Source organism: Ranitomeya variabilis, chromosome 8, assembly GCF_051348905.1.
Source record: "Ranitomeya variabilis isolate aRanVar5 chromosome 8, aRanVar5.hap1, whole genome shotgun sequence".
Lineage (NCBI taxonomy): Eukaryota > Metazoa > Chordata > Amphibia > Anura > Dendrobatidae > Ranitomeya > Ranitomeya variabilis.
In genome coordinates, this window is record NC_135239.1 from 18,084,311 (window position 1) to 18,098,563 (window position 14,253).

The 14,253-nt window shown below is 41.5% G+C and overlaps 1 protein-coding gene across 3 annotated transcripts in view; it reads right to left on the reverse strand.

Annotated features, from left to right (window-relative positions):
- DNAJC6 (DnaJ heat shock protein family (Hsp40) member C6) overlaps positions 1 to 14,253 on the reverse strand; it is a 78,701-nt gene that overhangs the window by 31,045 nt on the left and 33,403 nt on the right. For all 3 annotated transcript variants that reach the window (XM_077276594.1, XM_077276595.1, XM_077276593.1), the window contains 2 exons: positions 1,837 to 1,987; positions 656 to 705 (listed from right to left, as the gene is read on the reverse strand). In XM_077276594.1, coding sequence (XP_077132709.1) covers positions 656 to 705; positions 1,837 to 1,987 — 201 coding nt within the window. The remainder of the gene's footprint in view (positions 1 to 655; positions 706 to 1,836; positions 1,988 to 14,253) is intronic.

The window sequence follows — 14,253 nt, forward strand, 5'->3', positions numbered from 1 at the left end:
TACATTACTGATCCTGCACTGATCCTGAGTTACATCCTGTATTATACCCCGGAGCTGCACTCACTATTCTGCTGGTGCAGGATGTACCTCAGGATCACTTACAAGATCAGTAATGTAATGTATGTACACAGTGACTCCATCAGCAGAATAGTGAGTGCAGCTCTAGAGTACAAGGGTATGTGCACATGTTGAGTTACATTTCTGCACCATTTCTGCATTTCTTGGCAAGAAAAACGAAGCTGCAAAAATGTGCGTTTTTGCCCCGCGTTTTGATAGATTTGAATGAAGTCAATTGTGAAAAACGCAGGGCAAAAACAGAGAATTGACACGCTGCAGATTATTTTCTGCACCAAATCCGCAAGTCAACAATACTCAACGTGTGCATGACACTTCAGGTTTCTCATTTATTTTGCTGGCATCAGGTTTTGCTTCAGGTTTTGTCACTAATCCGCGCAGAAAAAATGTGACAAAAACACACCAAATCTGCTACATGTGCACATAGCCTAATACAGGATCGGGACAAGATAGTGATGCAATATAAGTTCACAGAACCCCTGAATCAAATATGGCAACAATAAATTGATGATCAAAAAATTCAATTTAAAAAAACTGTACAGATGTGATTAGTTTGCATTGCAGAACAACAATTTCTTACCAATAATCCTTGAGGTAATGTATGAGATATCCAGCTCTCCTTTTGCATAACTGAAAAAAAACCAAACAAGAAAATGTCATAAATTGTAAATGCAATAAATTCATAAACAAACATAGCATAATGACTACGGTATGTTATTCCACTTCTTTTCTCAACAATACTGATTACAAAAGTCATCTCTTTATCTATGCTGATTTTGTAAAGTTCTTGATGATTTAATAAACCCATATTACATATCACAACTTACAAGATCATTTATAACTTATTTATTTAAACTGCTGTACAATTATCATAATCTACAATATGCCCGGGTTATACCAGCATGGTCTATATACGTGTATACAAAAAGTTGTACATACAAGTGCTTCTCACAAAATTAGAATGTCATTAAAAAGTTAATTTATTTCAGTTCTTCAATACAAAAAGTTAAACTTATATATTATATAGCGTCATTACAAACAGAGTGATCTATTTCAAGTGTTTATTTCGGTTAATGTTGATGATTATGGCTTACAGCCAATGAAAACCCCAAAAGTCATTATCTCAGTAAATTAGAATAATTAACAAAAAACACCTGCAAATGCTTCCTAAGCGTTTATAAAGGTCCCTTAGTCTGTTTCAGTAGCTCCACAATCATGGGGAAGACTGCTGATGTGACAGATGTCCAGAAGGTGTCATTGACACAGTCCACAAGGAACGTAAGCCACGAAAGGTCATTGCTAAAGAAGCCGGCTGTTCACAGAGTGCTGTATCCAAGCATATTAATGGAAAGTTGAGTTGAAGGAAAAAGTGTGGTAGAAAAAGGTGCACAAGCAACCGGAATAACTGCAGCCTTGAAAGGATTGTTTAAAAAAGGCGTCCAAAAATTTTGGGGCGACTCACAAGGAGTGGACTGCTGCTGGAGCCATTGCTTCAAGAGCCACCACAAACAGACGTATCCAGGACATGGGCTACAAGTGTCCCATTCCTTGTGTCAAGACACTCATGACCAATAAACAATGCCAGAGCTGATATAAATTAACTTTTTGATGTTATTCTAATTTTGTGAGAAGCACCTGTATATGATTATATACAGAAGATGCTCAGGTTATTCCAGCATTTTTCGTACCACAAATCCGCAAGAATATACCATCCTTTCGAATGTACAGAACTTTGCTTGCTATAATGATTTTAGAGCTTACCTGGCGACAGATTGCATTACTTTCGTAGATGTATCCTTCAATGTATCCTTCAGGTTGTCCTTAAAGTTACTGAACAGACGTCCTGCTCCCCCTTTGACCATGTCCAATAAGCCTCCTCCATAGTTGGACTCCAAGTCTGGTGACGAGGCACCTGAAAATACATGGAGGCAGTGGGTCAAGTAACTATTACAAATAAGCAAAACTTGATCGATATAGAAATATTCAGGTTTTACATTTTAGGACTCATGAAATATATTTCCATTACCAAGCAATTGAAATTGGCAAGCTCTGCTAGAAGATTTGCTGAGCACATTCAGAATAGACTCGGGATTCCCTCAAATAGTCCAATTTACTGAATACAACTTCTGTATTGCAAAACAAAGATGCTGCAGAGCCGTGACACGTTGACGGCTCTGCCGACAATCAGTTAGCTCAGCGGCTCTGCCAGTGTAGACAGCATGAGCTGCTGATCTCAATGATTGGCTGCAGCATGGCAAACAACAACCGAAGCTGGGAGCAGCGGCAGACAGTCAGCACTGGACCCAGGGAGCGTGAGTAAAACAGGTTTTTTTATATAGCTACTTCAGCCTATGAAAAAAAGGTTCTTTTGAAAGGGGACAACATGTACTCCAGTCTTCCCTAGAGTGCTTATATGTACACCAGAACTTTTTATTAATTTTTATGTTATTTTGAAAAAACAGGTGAATTCTTGCTCTAAAAAAAGACATGAAAAATTAATGAACTATGTGCGCTATTTTCTTGAATTCAGCATAATAAATATCAGATTAAACAAAGAAAAGAGGCTTTAAAATAATACACAAATGATAAATCAGGCCCAAAATTCTTATACTAAATTTAAACATGTCTAAAACCTTCTGAAATAAAAATTAATATACTTAACAGGTTTATTAAAAGTAAATTTAAAAAAAGGCTTAATATGCATTTTGAATAAACTTTGCATTTTTACACCAATACTAACTTGGTTTACTTTGTACATATATATTTGCAACACAGTCTAATATTTATGATTAATTAATGTGTCGAAAACGGCCGTCACTTTGAATAAAAAAGAAAAGGAAACAGATTTGAGCTTGTCGAATTATGATACAACATTCATTAAGACGCATTTACATTTTAAACGTGGTACAAATCTCATGCGACAAAGTTCGGCAATTTATGATTAGAACCTGGGATGATTGCAAAGGTAATGTCCTATGAATTGTATTATTATTATTATCATTTATTATTAAACATTTATATACCGCCATTTATTCCATGGCGCTTTACATGTGAAAAGGGGCAAAACTGTATGACCCTAATGACGTAAACAATGAGAAGCAAAACTTTAGAATGAGCCGCCCTAAAAAGCGGAGACAAAAGCCCTACTTAGCTCTCCCACTGGTATTTTATCATATTTGTTGGGAACCAAGCTCAGATTTTGACACACAGAAAGCTCGAAATCTCCTGCTTCACTTCAAACTTTATATGATAAACCTGGCAAACTGCAGCCACCACAAAGGGGGCTCCGTGCATACAGATGTATACAGCTACAAGTAAAATAAATATTTGGGCAGTGACCAACTTTTAATCTCTGTTCACATTTGCAACATGGTTTCCGTTTGTAACAGAAACCGTGACATAGTGCCAAAAAAAATCATTGCATGCAAATGTTATGGGATCTGCAGTGAAAAATCCTTCTACGCAGACTCGACTGCACACCATGAGTCGAGCAACATGAGAAGCAGTTCACTTCTGGGCTCCCTCTCATGAATATCAAAGACTGATTGTCACTTTCAAACAGAGAACAAGTGTGATGAGGTGCATACTAAGAGTATTTACATCCATATATATCTAACAAAGTTGCCCTCTGTAACGCTATAGCATGCAAATATGAAATATATGAAATTGGAATGTCATTACTGCTCTAGAAAATAGGAAAAAACGAAGATATTTAGTGCATAAATTGACCAACTCATGTGCGCACAGCAGCCACGACAAGGCGAACCTCTTCTGGGAACCTAACATGTAACTCTTCTGGGCTGTTAGCCTGCAATTATGGGTAGGTAGGATCCTGCTGAGATTAAAATCCCCATAGGCTGATGGGCGGCGTGCTCTGTCAGAGAGCCTATGTATACAAATATCAAAGACTGACCGTCACTTCCAAACAGAGAACAGGTGTGTACAGGTGCATACTAAGAGCATCCAGCTCCATATATAACTAACAAATAAAGTTGCATACTGTAACGCTTTAGCACGCAAACATGGAATATATAAACAACTTTTAATCGCTGTTCACATCTGCAACATGGTTTCCGCTTGTAACAGAAACCGTGACATAGTGCCAAAAAAAATCAATGCATGCAAATATTATGAAACCTGCAAAGGAGACTCCTTCTATGCAAAGTCGACAGCACACCGTATGTCGAGCAACATGAGAAGCAGTTCACTTCCGGGCTCCCTCTCATTATGGGCCCCTTTGTATGGTGTTATCTGTCTGGCCTTGAACATTAAAGGCTAAAGCTATAAAGTAATGTCTGCCTTAGCCGACAGTGTTGTTCTCACATGAGGAGGACAATCCATCATTGCTTTGTGTTGTCCTTGAATACCCACAATACCAAATTTCCTATGACATTCAGATAAATTACAATTTAACCTGCTATCCTTTCACTCGACTCATGTACAAAAATACTCAATCATTGTAGAATAGGTAACAATGCAGTTTCCAAACAATTATTTATTGAACATTCTAAATTCTGCTGTTTTTATTGCTCACGGCAGCCCATGTTGCCAGCAAATTTCATGAGTGGGCATTAGGAAAACAGTAAGAGCTGCGTACAGTCAAATCTAAACATAGTTCAAACTTTAGCAGGAAACCTGCTCCTACATTGTACAAAATCTGTGGGGAAGGCATTCACTGTGGCATCTGTCACCTACCTTCAGAATAAGCAAGTTCTCAGATTAAATGCAATAATGTGACATAAGCATGCCATCATCCTAAGGGTATGTGTCCACGTTCAGGATTGCATCAGGATTTGGTCAGGATTTTTCATCAGTATTTGTAAGCCAAAACCAGGAGTGGAACAATTGGAGGAAAAGTATAATAGAAACATATGCACCACTTCTGTATTTATCACCCACTCCTGGTTTTGGCTTACAAATACTGATGTAAAATCCTGACCAAATCCTGATGTAATCCTGAACGTGGACACATACCCTAAAACAGCTAGCCTTGACCTGTCCAGGCCAGTTTTTAAAGTATCGATTCCATAAGAATGTGCAAACCATGGTGGTAATACTAAAATTCTGTCACTCATTAAGCTCATTTAACATAACATGCATACAGATTACCCCAAGTGTAGCCACAAATGCAAGTACAATTGCCCTTGAAATTAGTTAGACTCCATTACAAATTAGGTTCATTAGCAAAAATTATAAACTTTCTGCTGTTTGCAAAAAAAAAACAAAAAAAACAATCAAACAAGAACAATGTAAATAGCTCCACAAAAAAAATTAAAAATAGGACCCGCACATCTTAATATGAAATTAATGCACAGGTGAGCAAACACTCTATGTGGCCAATATATCTTTCCCACCTAATTTTTTAATTGTGAGCTATGCCTGGCTTCTTTTTCACTCCTCATTCACGTGAGACTGTTTTGGCACATAAGAAGGTGAGGCATTTAGTGGCTAGTGATCATTCATATAAAAAGGTTCTCTTGACTTGGTTGGATTGCTTTTGCGCTCTTGTGAAGCATCTCCAGATCATCACCGATCCTCCACCAAATTTCAAAGTGGGTGCAAGACACTGTGGCTTGTTTGCCTCTCCGGGTCTCCGTCTAACCATTAGATGACCAGGTGTTGATCTGGGGAAGCTTCAGCAAGGCTGGAATTGGGCAAATTAACCCCTTTCTGACCTCGGACGGGATAGTACGTCCGAGGTCAGATCCCCTGCTTTGATGTGGGCTCCGGCGGTGAGCCCACATCAAAGCCGCGACATGTCAGCTGCTTTGTAAAGCTGACGTGAGCGCAATAGTGGCGAGTGGAATCGCGATCCACCCGCCGCTATTAACTAGTTTAATGCCGCTGTCAAACACTGACAGCGGCATTTAACTACCGCTTCCGGCCATATGGCCGGAAATGCGTGCATCGCTGACCCCCGTCACATGATCAGGGGTCAGCGATGCATCAGGATAGTAACCATAGAGGTACTTGAGACCTCTATGGTTACTGATGCCGGCTTGCTGTGAGCGCCACGCTGTGGTCGGCGTTCATAGCAAGCCTGTAATTCAGCCACATAGGAGAGATCTGATGATCGCTGCTATGTAGCAGAGCCGATCAGGCTATGCCAGCTTCTAGCCTCCCATGGAGGCTATTGAAGCATGGCAAAAGTAAAAAAAAAAATGTTTAAAAAAATATGAAATAAATAAAAAATATATAAGTTTAAATGACCCCCCTTTCGCCCCATTCAAAATAAAACAATAAAACTAAAATCAAATATACACATATTTGGTATCGCTGCGTTCATAATCACCCTATCTATCAATAAAAAAAAGGATTAACCTGATCGCTAAACGGTGTAGCGAGAAAAAAAATTGAAAATCCGGAATTACGTTTTTCTGGTCTCCACGACATTGCATTAAAATGCAATAACGGGCGATCAAAAGAACGTATCTGCACCAAAATGGTATTATTAAAAATGTCAGCTCGGCATGCAAAAAATAAGCCCTCACCCAACCCCACGAAAAATGGAGACGCTACAGGTATCGGAATTTTTTTTTTTTAGCAAAGTATGGAATTTTTTTTCACCACTTAGATAAAAAATCACCTAGACATGTTTGATGTCTATGAACTCGTAATGACCTGGAGAATCATAATGGCAGGTTAGTTTTAGCATTTAGTGAACCTAGCAAAAAAGCCAAACAAAAAACACGCATGGGATTGCAGTTTTTTTGCAATTTCACCGCACTTGGAATTTTTTCCCATTTTCTAGTACACGACATGGTAAAACCAATGATGTTGCTCAAAAGTACAACTCGTCCTGCAAAAATAAGCCCTTACATGGCCATATTGACGGAAAAAAAAAGTTATAGCTCTGGGAAGGAGGGGAGCAAAAAATGAACACGGAAAAACGGAAAATCCCAAGGTCATGAAGGGGTTAATCTTTGCGAAGGACGTATGAATCAAGCCGCATACAAGGTTATCCTGGAAAAAAAAAACAGTTGATTCCTTCTGCTCAGGCGATGTTCCCAACTCTGAGGAATGGTTTTTCCAGCAGGACAATGTGCCATGCCACACAGCTAGGGCAATCAAGGTGTGGAAGAAGGATCACAACATCAAATCTCTGTCATGAATCGAATAGAAAGCAATAACATCATGTGCAATACGGGGGATAAATGGTTAAAAAGCGGCCCGAAGATATTATAGCCAAATGATCACCCCAATGCATCTATGGACAATTGCAGGACAAACTGCAAAATTCAATAAGAAAAAACAAAGTACCAGCAACAGTTTATAGTCCAAAAATAGTGAATATAATTTATTGTAATTTAATAACCAACAGGTGCAAGGTATAACAGGAGAGACATGCAGCAATGCGGCACATGTATAAGCACATGAGGGCGGTGAACAGCACAAGGGGTTAATCATAGGTGTAGAGGGGAAATTCCACCAAACAAACACATAATGAAGTTAATATATAACACAGCCATCAGTGGGCTAGCATCCAGGACTGAATAGCACCTCAACAAACAGCGAAGGTTTCATTCTGAAACGCGCGTCGGGGTGGGCTGTGGACGGCGCGATGGTTGGAGTTTACATTAAGGGTATGTTTACTGGCAATTCCCCTTTTATGTTTTATTTCTCGGTATTTGTTGAGGTGCTATTCAGTCCTGGATGCTAGCCCACTGATGGCTGTGCTATACAGTTAGGTCCATATATATTTGGACAGAGACAACATTTTTCTCATTTTGGTTATAGACATTACCACAATTTAATTTTAAACAAAACAATTCAGATGCAGTTGAAGTTCAGACTTTTAGCTTTCATTTGAGGGTATCCATATTAAAATTGGATGAAGAGTTTAGGAGTTTCAGCTCCTTAACCTGTGCCACCCTGTTTTTTAAAGGGACCAAAAGTAATTGGACAATTGACTCCAAGGCTATTTCATGGACAGGTGTGGGCAATCCCTTCATTATGTCATTCTCAACTAAGCAGATAAAAGGCCTGGAGTTGATTTGAGGTGTGGTGCTTGCATTTGGAAGGTTTTCCTATGAAGTAAACATGCGGTCAAAAGTGCTCTCCATGAAGGTGAAACAAGCCATTCTTAAGCTGTGAAAACAGAGAAAAAACCCATCCGAGAAATTGCTACAATATTAGGAGTGGCAAAATGTACAGTTTGGTACATCCTGAGAAGGAAAGAAAGCACTGGTGATCTCATCAATGCAAAAAGACCTGGGCGCCCACGGAAGACAACAGTGGTGGGTGATCGCAGAATAATCTCCATGGTGAAGAGAAACCCCTTCACAACAGCCAACCAAGTGACCAACACTCTCCAGGAGGTCGGCGTATCAATATCCAAATCTACCATAAAGAGAAGACTGCATGAAAGTAAATACAGAGGGTTCACTGCACGGTGCAAGCCACTCATAAGTGTCAAGAATAAAAAGGCTAGACTGGACTTTGCTAAAAAACATCTAAAAATGCCAGAACAGTTCTGGAAGAACATTCTTTGGACAGATGAAACTAAGATCAACCTCTACCAGAATGATGGAAAGAGAAAAGTATGGCGAAGGCATGGTACAGCTCATGATCCAAAGCATACCACATCATCTGTAAAACACGGCGGAGGCAGTGTGATGGCTTGGGCATGCATGGCTGCCAGTGGCACTGGGTCACTAGTGTTTATGGATGATGTGACACAGGAATGAATTCTGAGGTATTCAGAGCCGCCATACTGTGTGCTCAGATCCAGCCAAATGCAGCCAAACTGATTGGTCGTCGTTTCATACTACAGATGGACAATGACCCAAAACATGAAGCCAAAGCAACCCAGGAGTCTATTGAAGCAAAGAAGTGGAATATTCTTGAATGGCCAAGTCAGTCACCTGATCTCAACCCAATTGAGCATGCATTTCACTTGTTAAAGACTAAACTTCAGACAGAAAGGCCCACAAACAAACAGCAACTGAAAACCACCGCAGTGAAGGCCTGGCAGAGCATCAAAAAGGAGGAAACACAGCGTCTGGTGATGTCCATGAGTTCAAGACTTCAGGCAGTCATTGCCAACAAAGGGTTTTCAACCAAGTACTAGAAATGAACATTTTATTTAAAATTATTGAATCTGTCCAATTACTTTTGGTCCCTTTAAAAACAGGGTGGCACATGTTAAGGAGCTGAAACTCCTAAACCCTTCATCCAATTTTAATGTGGATACCCTCAAATGAAAGCTGAAAGTCTGAACTTCAACTGCATCTGAATTGTTTTGTTTAAAATTCATTGTGGTAATGTCTATAACCAAAATGAGAAAAATGTTTTCTCTGTCCAAATATATATGGACCTAACTGTATATTAATTTCATTATGTGTTTGTTTGGTGGAATTGCCCCTCTACCAGGGCCGGACTGGCCATCTGGCAATTCTGGCAAATGCCAGAAGGGCCTGTCTGGTTGTGGGCCGCTTTGACTGCTACGTTGTTATCAGAATCCGTGTTCTCAAGATACCCATACTGTTAGGAGTTGTGACGGAGCACAAAGTTGCTGACTCCGTCACTTACCCCAGCAGGCCACAGGTATCATTAGAAATAATTGGTCTTGTAGTAAATCTTCTTTTCCTCCATCCAGGGCAATATTAGTAATATATCCCATCTGGTGCTTGGGGACGGGGACAACATGGGCCTGTGTGATTTCAAATGCCAGGGCTGAATTTCAGCCTCAGTCTGTGCCTGTCCTCTACACCTATGATTAACCCCTTGTGCTGTTCACCGCCCTCATGTGCTTATACATGTGCCGCATTGCTGCATGTCTCTCTCCTGTTATACCTTGTACCTGTTGGTTATTAAATTATAATAAATTATAATCACTATTTTTGGACTATAAACTGTTGCTGGCGCTTTGTTTTTTGTTAAATCCCTGTCATGGCCAGCCCAATCTCCAGACCTGAACCCCATTGAAAACCTCTGGAATGTAATCAAGAGGAAGATGGATAGTCACAAGCCATCAAACAAAGAAGAACTGCTTACGTTTTTGTACCAGGAGTTGCATAAGGTCACCCAAAAGAGGTGAAAGACTGGTGGAAAGCATGCCAAGACGCAAGAAAGCTGTGATTAAAAATCATGGTTATTCCACAAAATATTGATTTCTGAACTCTTCCTGAGTCAAAACATTAGGATTGTTGTTTCTAAATGATTGTGAACTTGTTTTCTTAGCATTATTTGAGGTCTGCAAGCAATGCATTTTTTTGGCATTTTGACCATTTCTCATTTTCAAAAAATAAAGCAAAATTTATTGCTTGGAACTTCATAGACATGTTGTCAGTATAAAGAGAAAAATCAGGCAAACTGAAAATGTTGCAGTGGTCTCTTAATTTTTGCCAGAGCTGTAGACCAGCCATAAAGTTTGTAGGTATAAAGCGAGAGGTATTAAAGGGGTGGACAACCTGTAAAGTTTTACGAGCTGAAATGATACATGGAAAATAATGAAATCAAGCATAACCCCTGTGTGTCCAGTATGGAACAGAAAGCGATGCCTTAGAATCCTTAGATGAAGCCATAGGTATCAGTCGCAGGAACAGACATCAGTGGTCAGGAGACTGAAGAACAGGATGTCATTGCTTCTTTATCGGGATCAATCCAGTAGAGTGTCCTGGGCTGGATCCACGGAGATGAAGTTGGTGAGTTTGTCTAATTTTATACCAGCTTTGAGAACATTTTACTTATCTTTCGTTTTTAAGCAGTGAACAAGAATATTCCTTATTATTTATGCTGAGGAATTGAACATAAAAATTATACTGAAAAGTTTTGAAAAACTGGAAAGTTTTTTTTCTGACTTTGCTACTCATCTGAATGGGATTTTGCTAAAATGATCCCATTTACAGGAATTATTTTTTAACTGCAGAGATATCTGCAAGAAACCTGCTGGATGTGAAAATGTCCTAAGTACATAAACTAGAATAGCATTTTATGTCTAGCTACTTGCTTGTTTTATATCAGCACTATGAAGACGAAAAGATTGCAAAAGGGCATGCATACCATAAAGGCATCTCACATTGTTTCTGAAGTGAGAGGATTACTTTTGGTTGCCCACATATTTTTGGGTTGTGATAACCTGCACAAGGAGGTGCTGCAATGCTAGCAAGCTTAGAAAATGGAACAGGGTCACAAGGACTTCTTCCCATGGATGGTTATTAGCGTCCTGATGTCAAGATATATTATGGCACCATGTTCTGGAGTCTCCACAAATGAGAAAATAATGTTAGTTTTGTCATTTTTCTGTAATCCACCAGAAATTACCTGTAATGACAATTAGGTAATTACCTCCTAACGATTACACAAATCAGCACTATAGAGCATTAACCTCACATCAACATCCCCAACTCCGGTCATCGCGCTGAACCAGAAGCAGGATCCTGATATCACCATGAACTGCTCTTTATCGTATTATCATCCATACTCATAAAACTGATTCCCAGACATCTCCAGGGCCAACCGGAGCGCACGATGAGGAATTACCGAAACGCTTTTACATCCAACATCAATTCTAAGCAGCTCTAACATTTTCCTGCATATTTTTGACTTTCTGATGAGCAACACAAACTTGTATAATCCAAGAAAATTTCCATAGAACATGAGCTGCATGTCAGTCGTGCCTGCCAAACTCCCCGACCCCACCATGAGGTATCAGTCAGCGTGAAGAAGGAGACACAAAACTGGCTCCTTTGTATGGAAATGCAAACACACAGCAATACAAAGACATCCTTATGTGAAGGTCGATGGGAAAACAGATAAATAGGCTGACTGAACGCCGCGCGTCATCGCAGTGATGCACAAGAAGCAACATTTTAGCTGGAATTAATGGAAAAGTTAAGAAAATGGAGAGTTTGAAAGTTACATAGGTTACAAAACGTCGCCTCACCTTGATCGTCTGAAGTGTTAGTTCAAAATCATGTGAACATTACATATAGTGGGTACGGAAATAAATTTGCAAAAATGTCTACATTTTTGTTTGTTTTTTCAGTTAACCCCTTCCCGACCTTTGACGCATACGCTGCGTCATGAAAGTCTGTGCCAATCCGACCTATGACGCAGCGTATGCGTCATGGAATGATTGCGTCCCTGCAGATCGGGTGAAAGGGTTAACTCCCATTTTACCCGATCTGCAGAGACAGGGGGAGTGGTGCTTCAGCCCAGGGGGGGTGGCTTCACCCCCCCGTGGCTACGATCGCTCTGATTGGCTGTTGAAAGTGAAACAGCCAATCAGAGCGATTTGTAATATTTCACCTAAAAAAATGGTGAAATATTACAATCCAGCCATGGCCGATGCTGCAATATCATCGGCCATGGCTGGAAATACTTAAGTGACCCCCCCCCACACCCACCGATCGCCCCCCCAGTCCTCCGTTATGGGGTCCGGTCCCCTCCGTCCACCTGCCGGCTCCCCCGTCCTCCTGTCCGCTCCCTCCTTGTTTCAATTCACCCCCCCTGTGGTCCGATCACCCCCCCTGTGCTCCAATCCACCCCCCCACGCTCCAATCCACCCCCCCACCACCCCTTCATACTTACCGATCCTCCCGGTGTCCGTACGTCTCCTCGCTGGGTGCCGCCATCTTCCAATATGGCAGGCGCATGCTCAGTGCGCCCGCCGAATCTGCCAGCCGGCAGATTCCTTACAAGTACATTTTGATAGCTGTGGTAGGTTCTATCACAGCGATCAAAATAAAAAAAATAATAAATACCCCCCCCCCCTTCATCACCCCCATAGGTAGGGACAATAATAAAATAAAGACATTTTTTTTTTTTTTTTCGTTTTCCACTAAGGTTAGGGTTAGAACTAGGGTTAGGGTTAGAACTAGGGGTAGGGTTAGGGGTAGGGTTAGGGTTACGGGTAGGGTTAGGGTTATGGCATGTGCGGATTTGGCTGCGGATCTGCAGCGGATTGGCCGCGGATCCGCAGCGGATCCGCAGCGGATTTGGCTGCGGATCCGCAGCGGATTGGCCGCTGCGAATTCGTTGCAGTTTTCCATCAGGTTTACAGTACCATGTACACCTATGGAAAACCAAATCCGCTGTGCCCAGGGTGCGGAAAATTCCGTGCAGAAACGCTGCGTTGTATTTTCTGCAGCATGTCAATTCTTTGTGCGGATTCCGCAGCGTTTTACACCTGTTCCTCAATAGGAATCCGCAGGTGAAATCCGCACAAAAAAAACACTGGAAATCTGCTGTAAATCTGCAGGTAAAACGCAGTGCCTTTTACCTGCGGATTTTTCAAAAATCATGCGGAAAAATCTCACACGAATCCGCAACGTGGGCACATAGCCTTAGGGTTAGGGTTGGAATTAGAGTTAGGGTACCGTCTCACAGTGGCACTTTGATCGCTACGACGGTACGATCCGTGACGTTCCAGCGATATCCATACGATATCGCTGTGTCTGACACGCAGCAGCGATCAGGGACCCTGCTGAGAATCGTACGTCGTAGCAGATCGTTTGGAACTTTCTTTCGTCGCTGGATCTCCCGCTGTCATCGCTGGATCATTGTGACAGCGATCCAGCGATGCGTTCGCTTGTAACCAGGGTAAACATCGGGTTACTAAGCGCAGGGCCGCGCTTAGTAACCCGATGTTTACCGTGGTTACCAGCGTAAAAGTAAAAAAAATAAAACCGTACATACTCACATTTCGGTGTCCTTCAGGTCCCTTGCCGTCTGCTTCCCGCTCTGACTGTCTGCCGGCCGGAAAGTGAGAGCACAGCACAGCAGTGACGTCACCGCTGCGCTCTGCTCTCACTGTACGGCGGCACTCAGTCAGAGCGGGAAGCAGACGGCAAGGGACCTGAAGGACACCGAAATGTGAGTATGTACGTTTTTTTTTTTTTACTTTTACGCTGGTAACCACGGTAAACATCGGGTTACTAAGCGCGGCCCTGCGCTTAGTAACCCGATGTTTACCCTGGTTACCCGGGACCTTGGCATCGTTGGACGCTGGAGAGCTGTCTGTGTGACAGCTCCCCAGCGACCACACAACGACTTTCCAACGATCACGGCCAGGTCGTATCGCTGGTCGTGAACGTTGGTAAATCGTTATGTGAGACGGTACCCTTACGGTTGGAATTAGGGCTAGGGTTGGAAATAGGGTTAAGATTAGGCTTGTGGTTAGGGTTAAGGATAGGGTTAGGGTTGTGTTGGGGTTACAGTTGTGGGTAGGGTTGG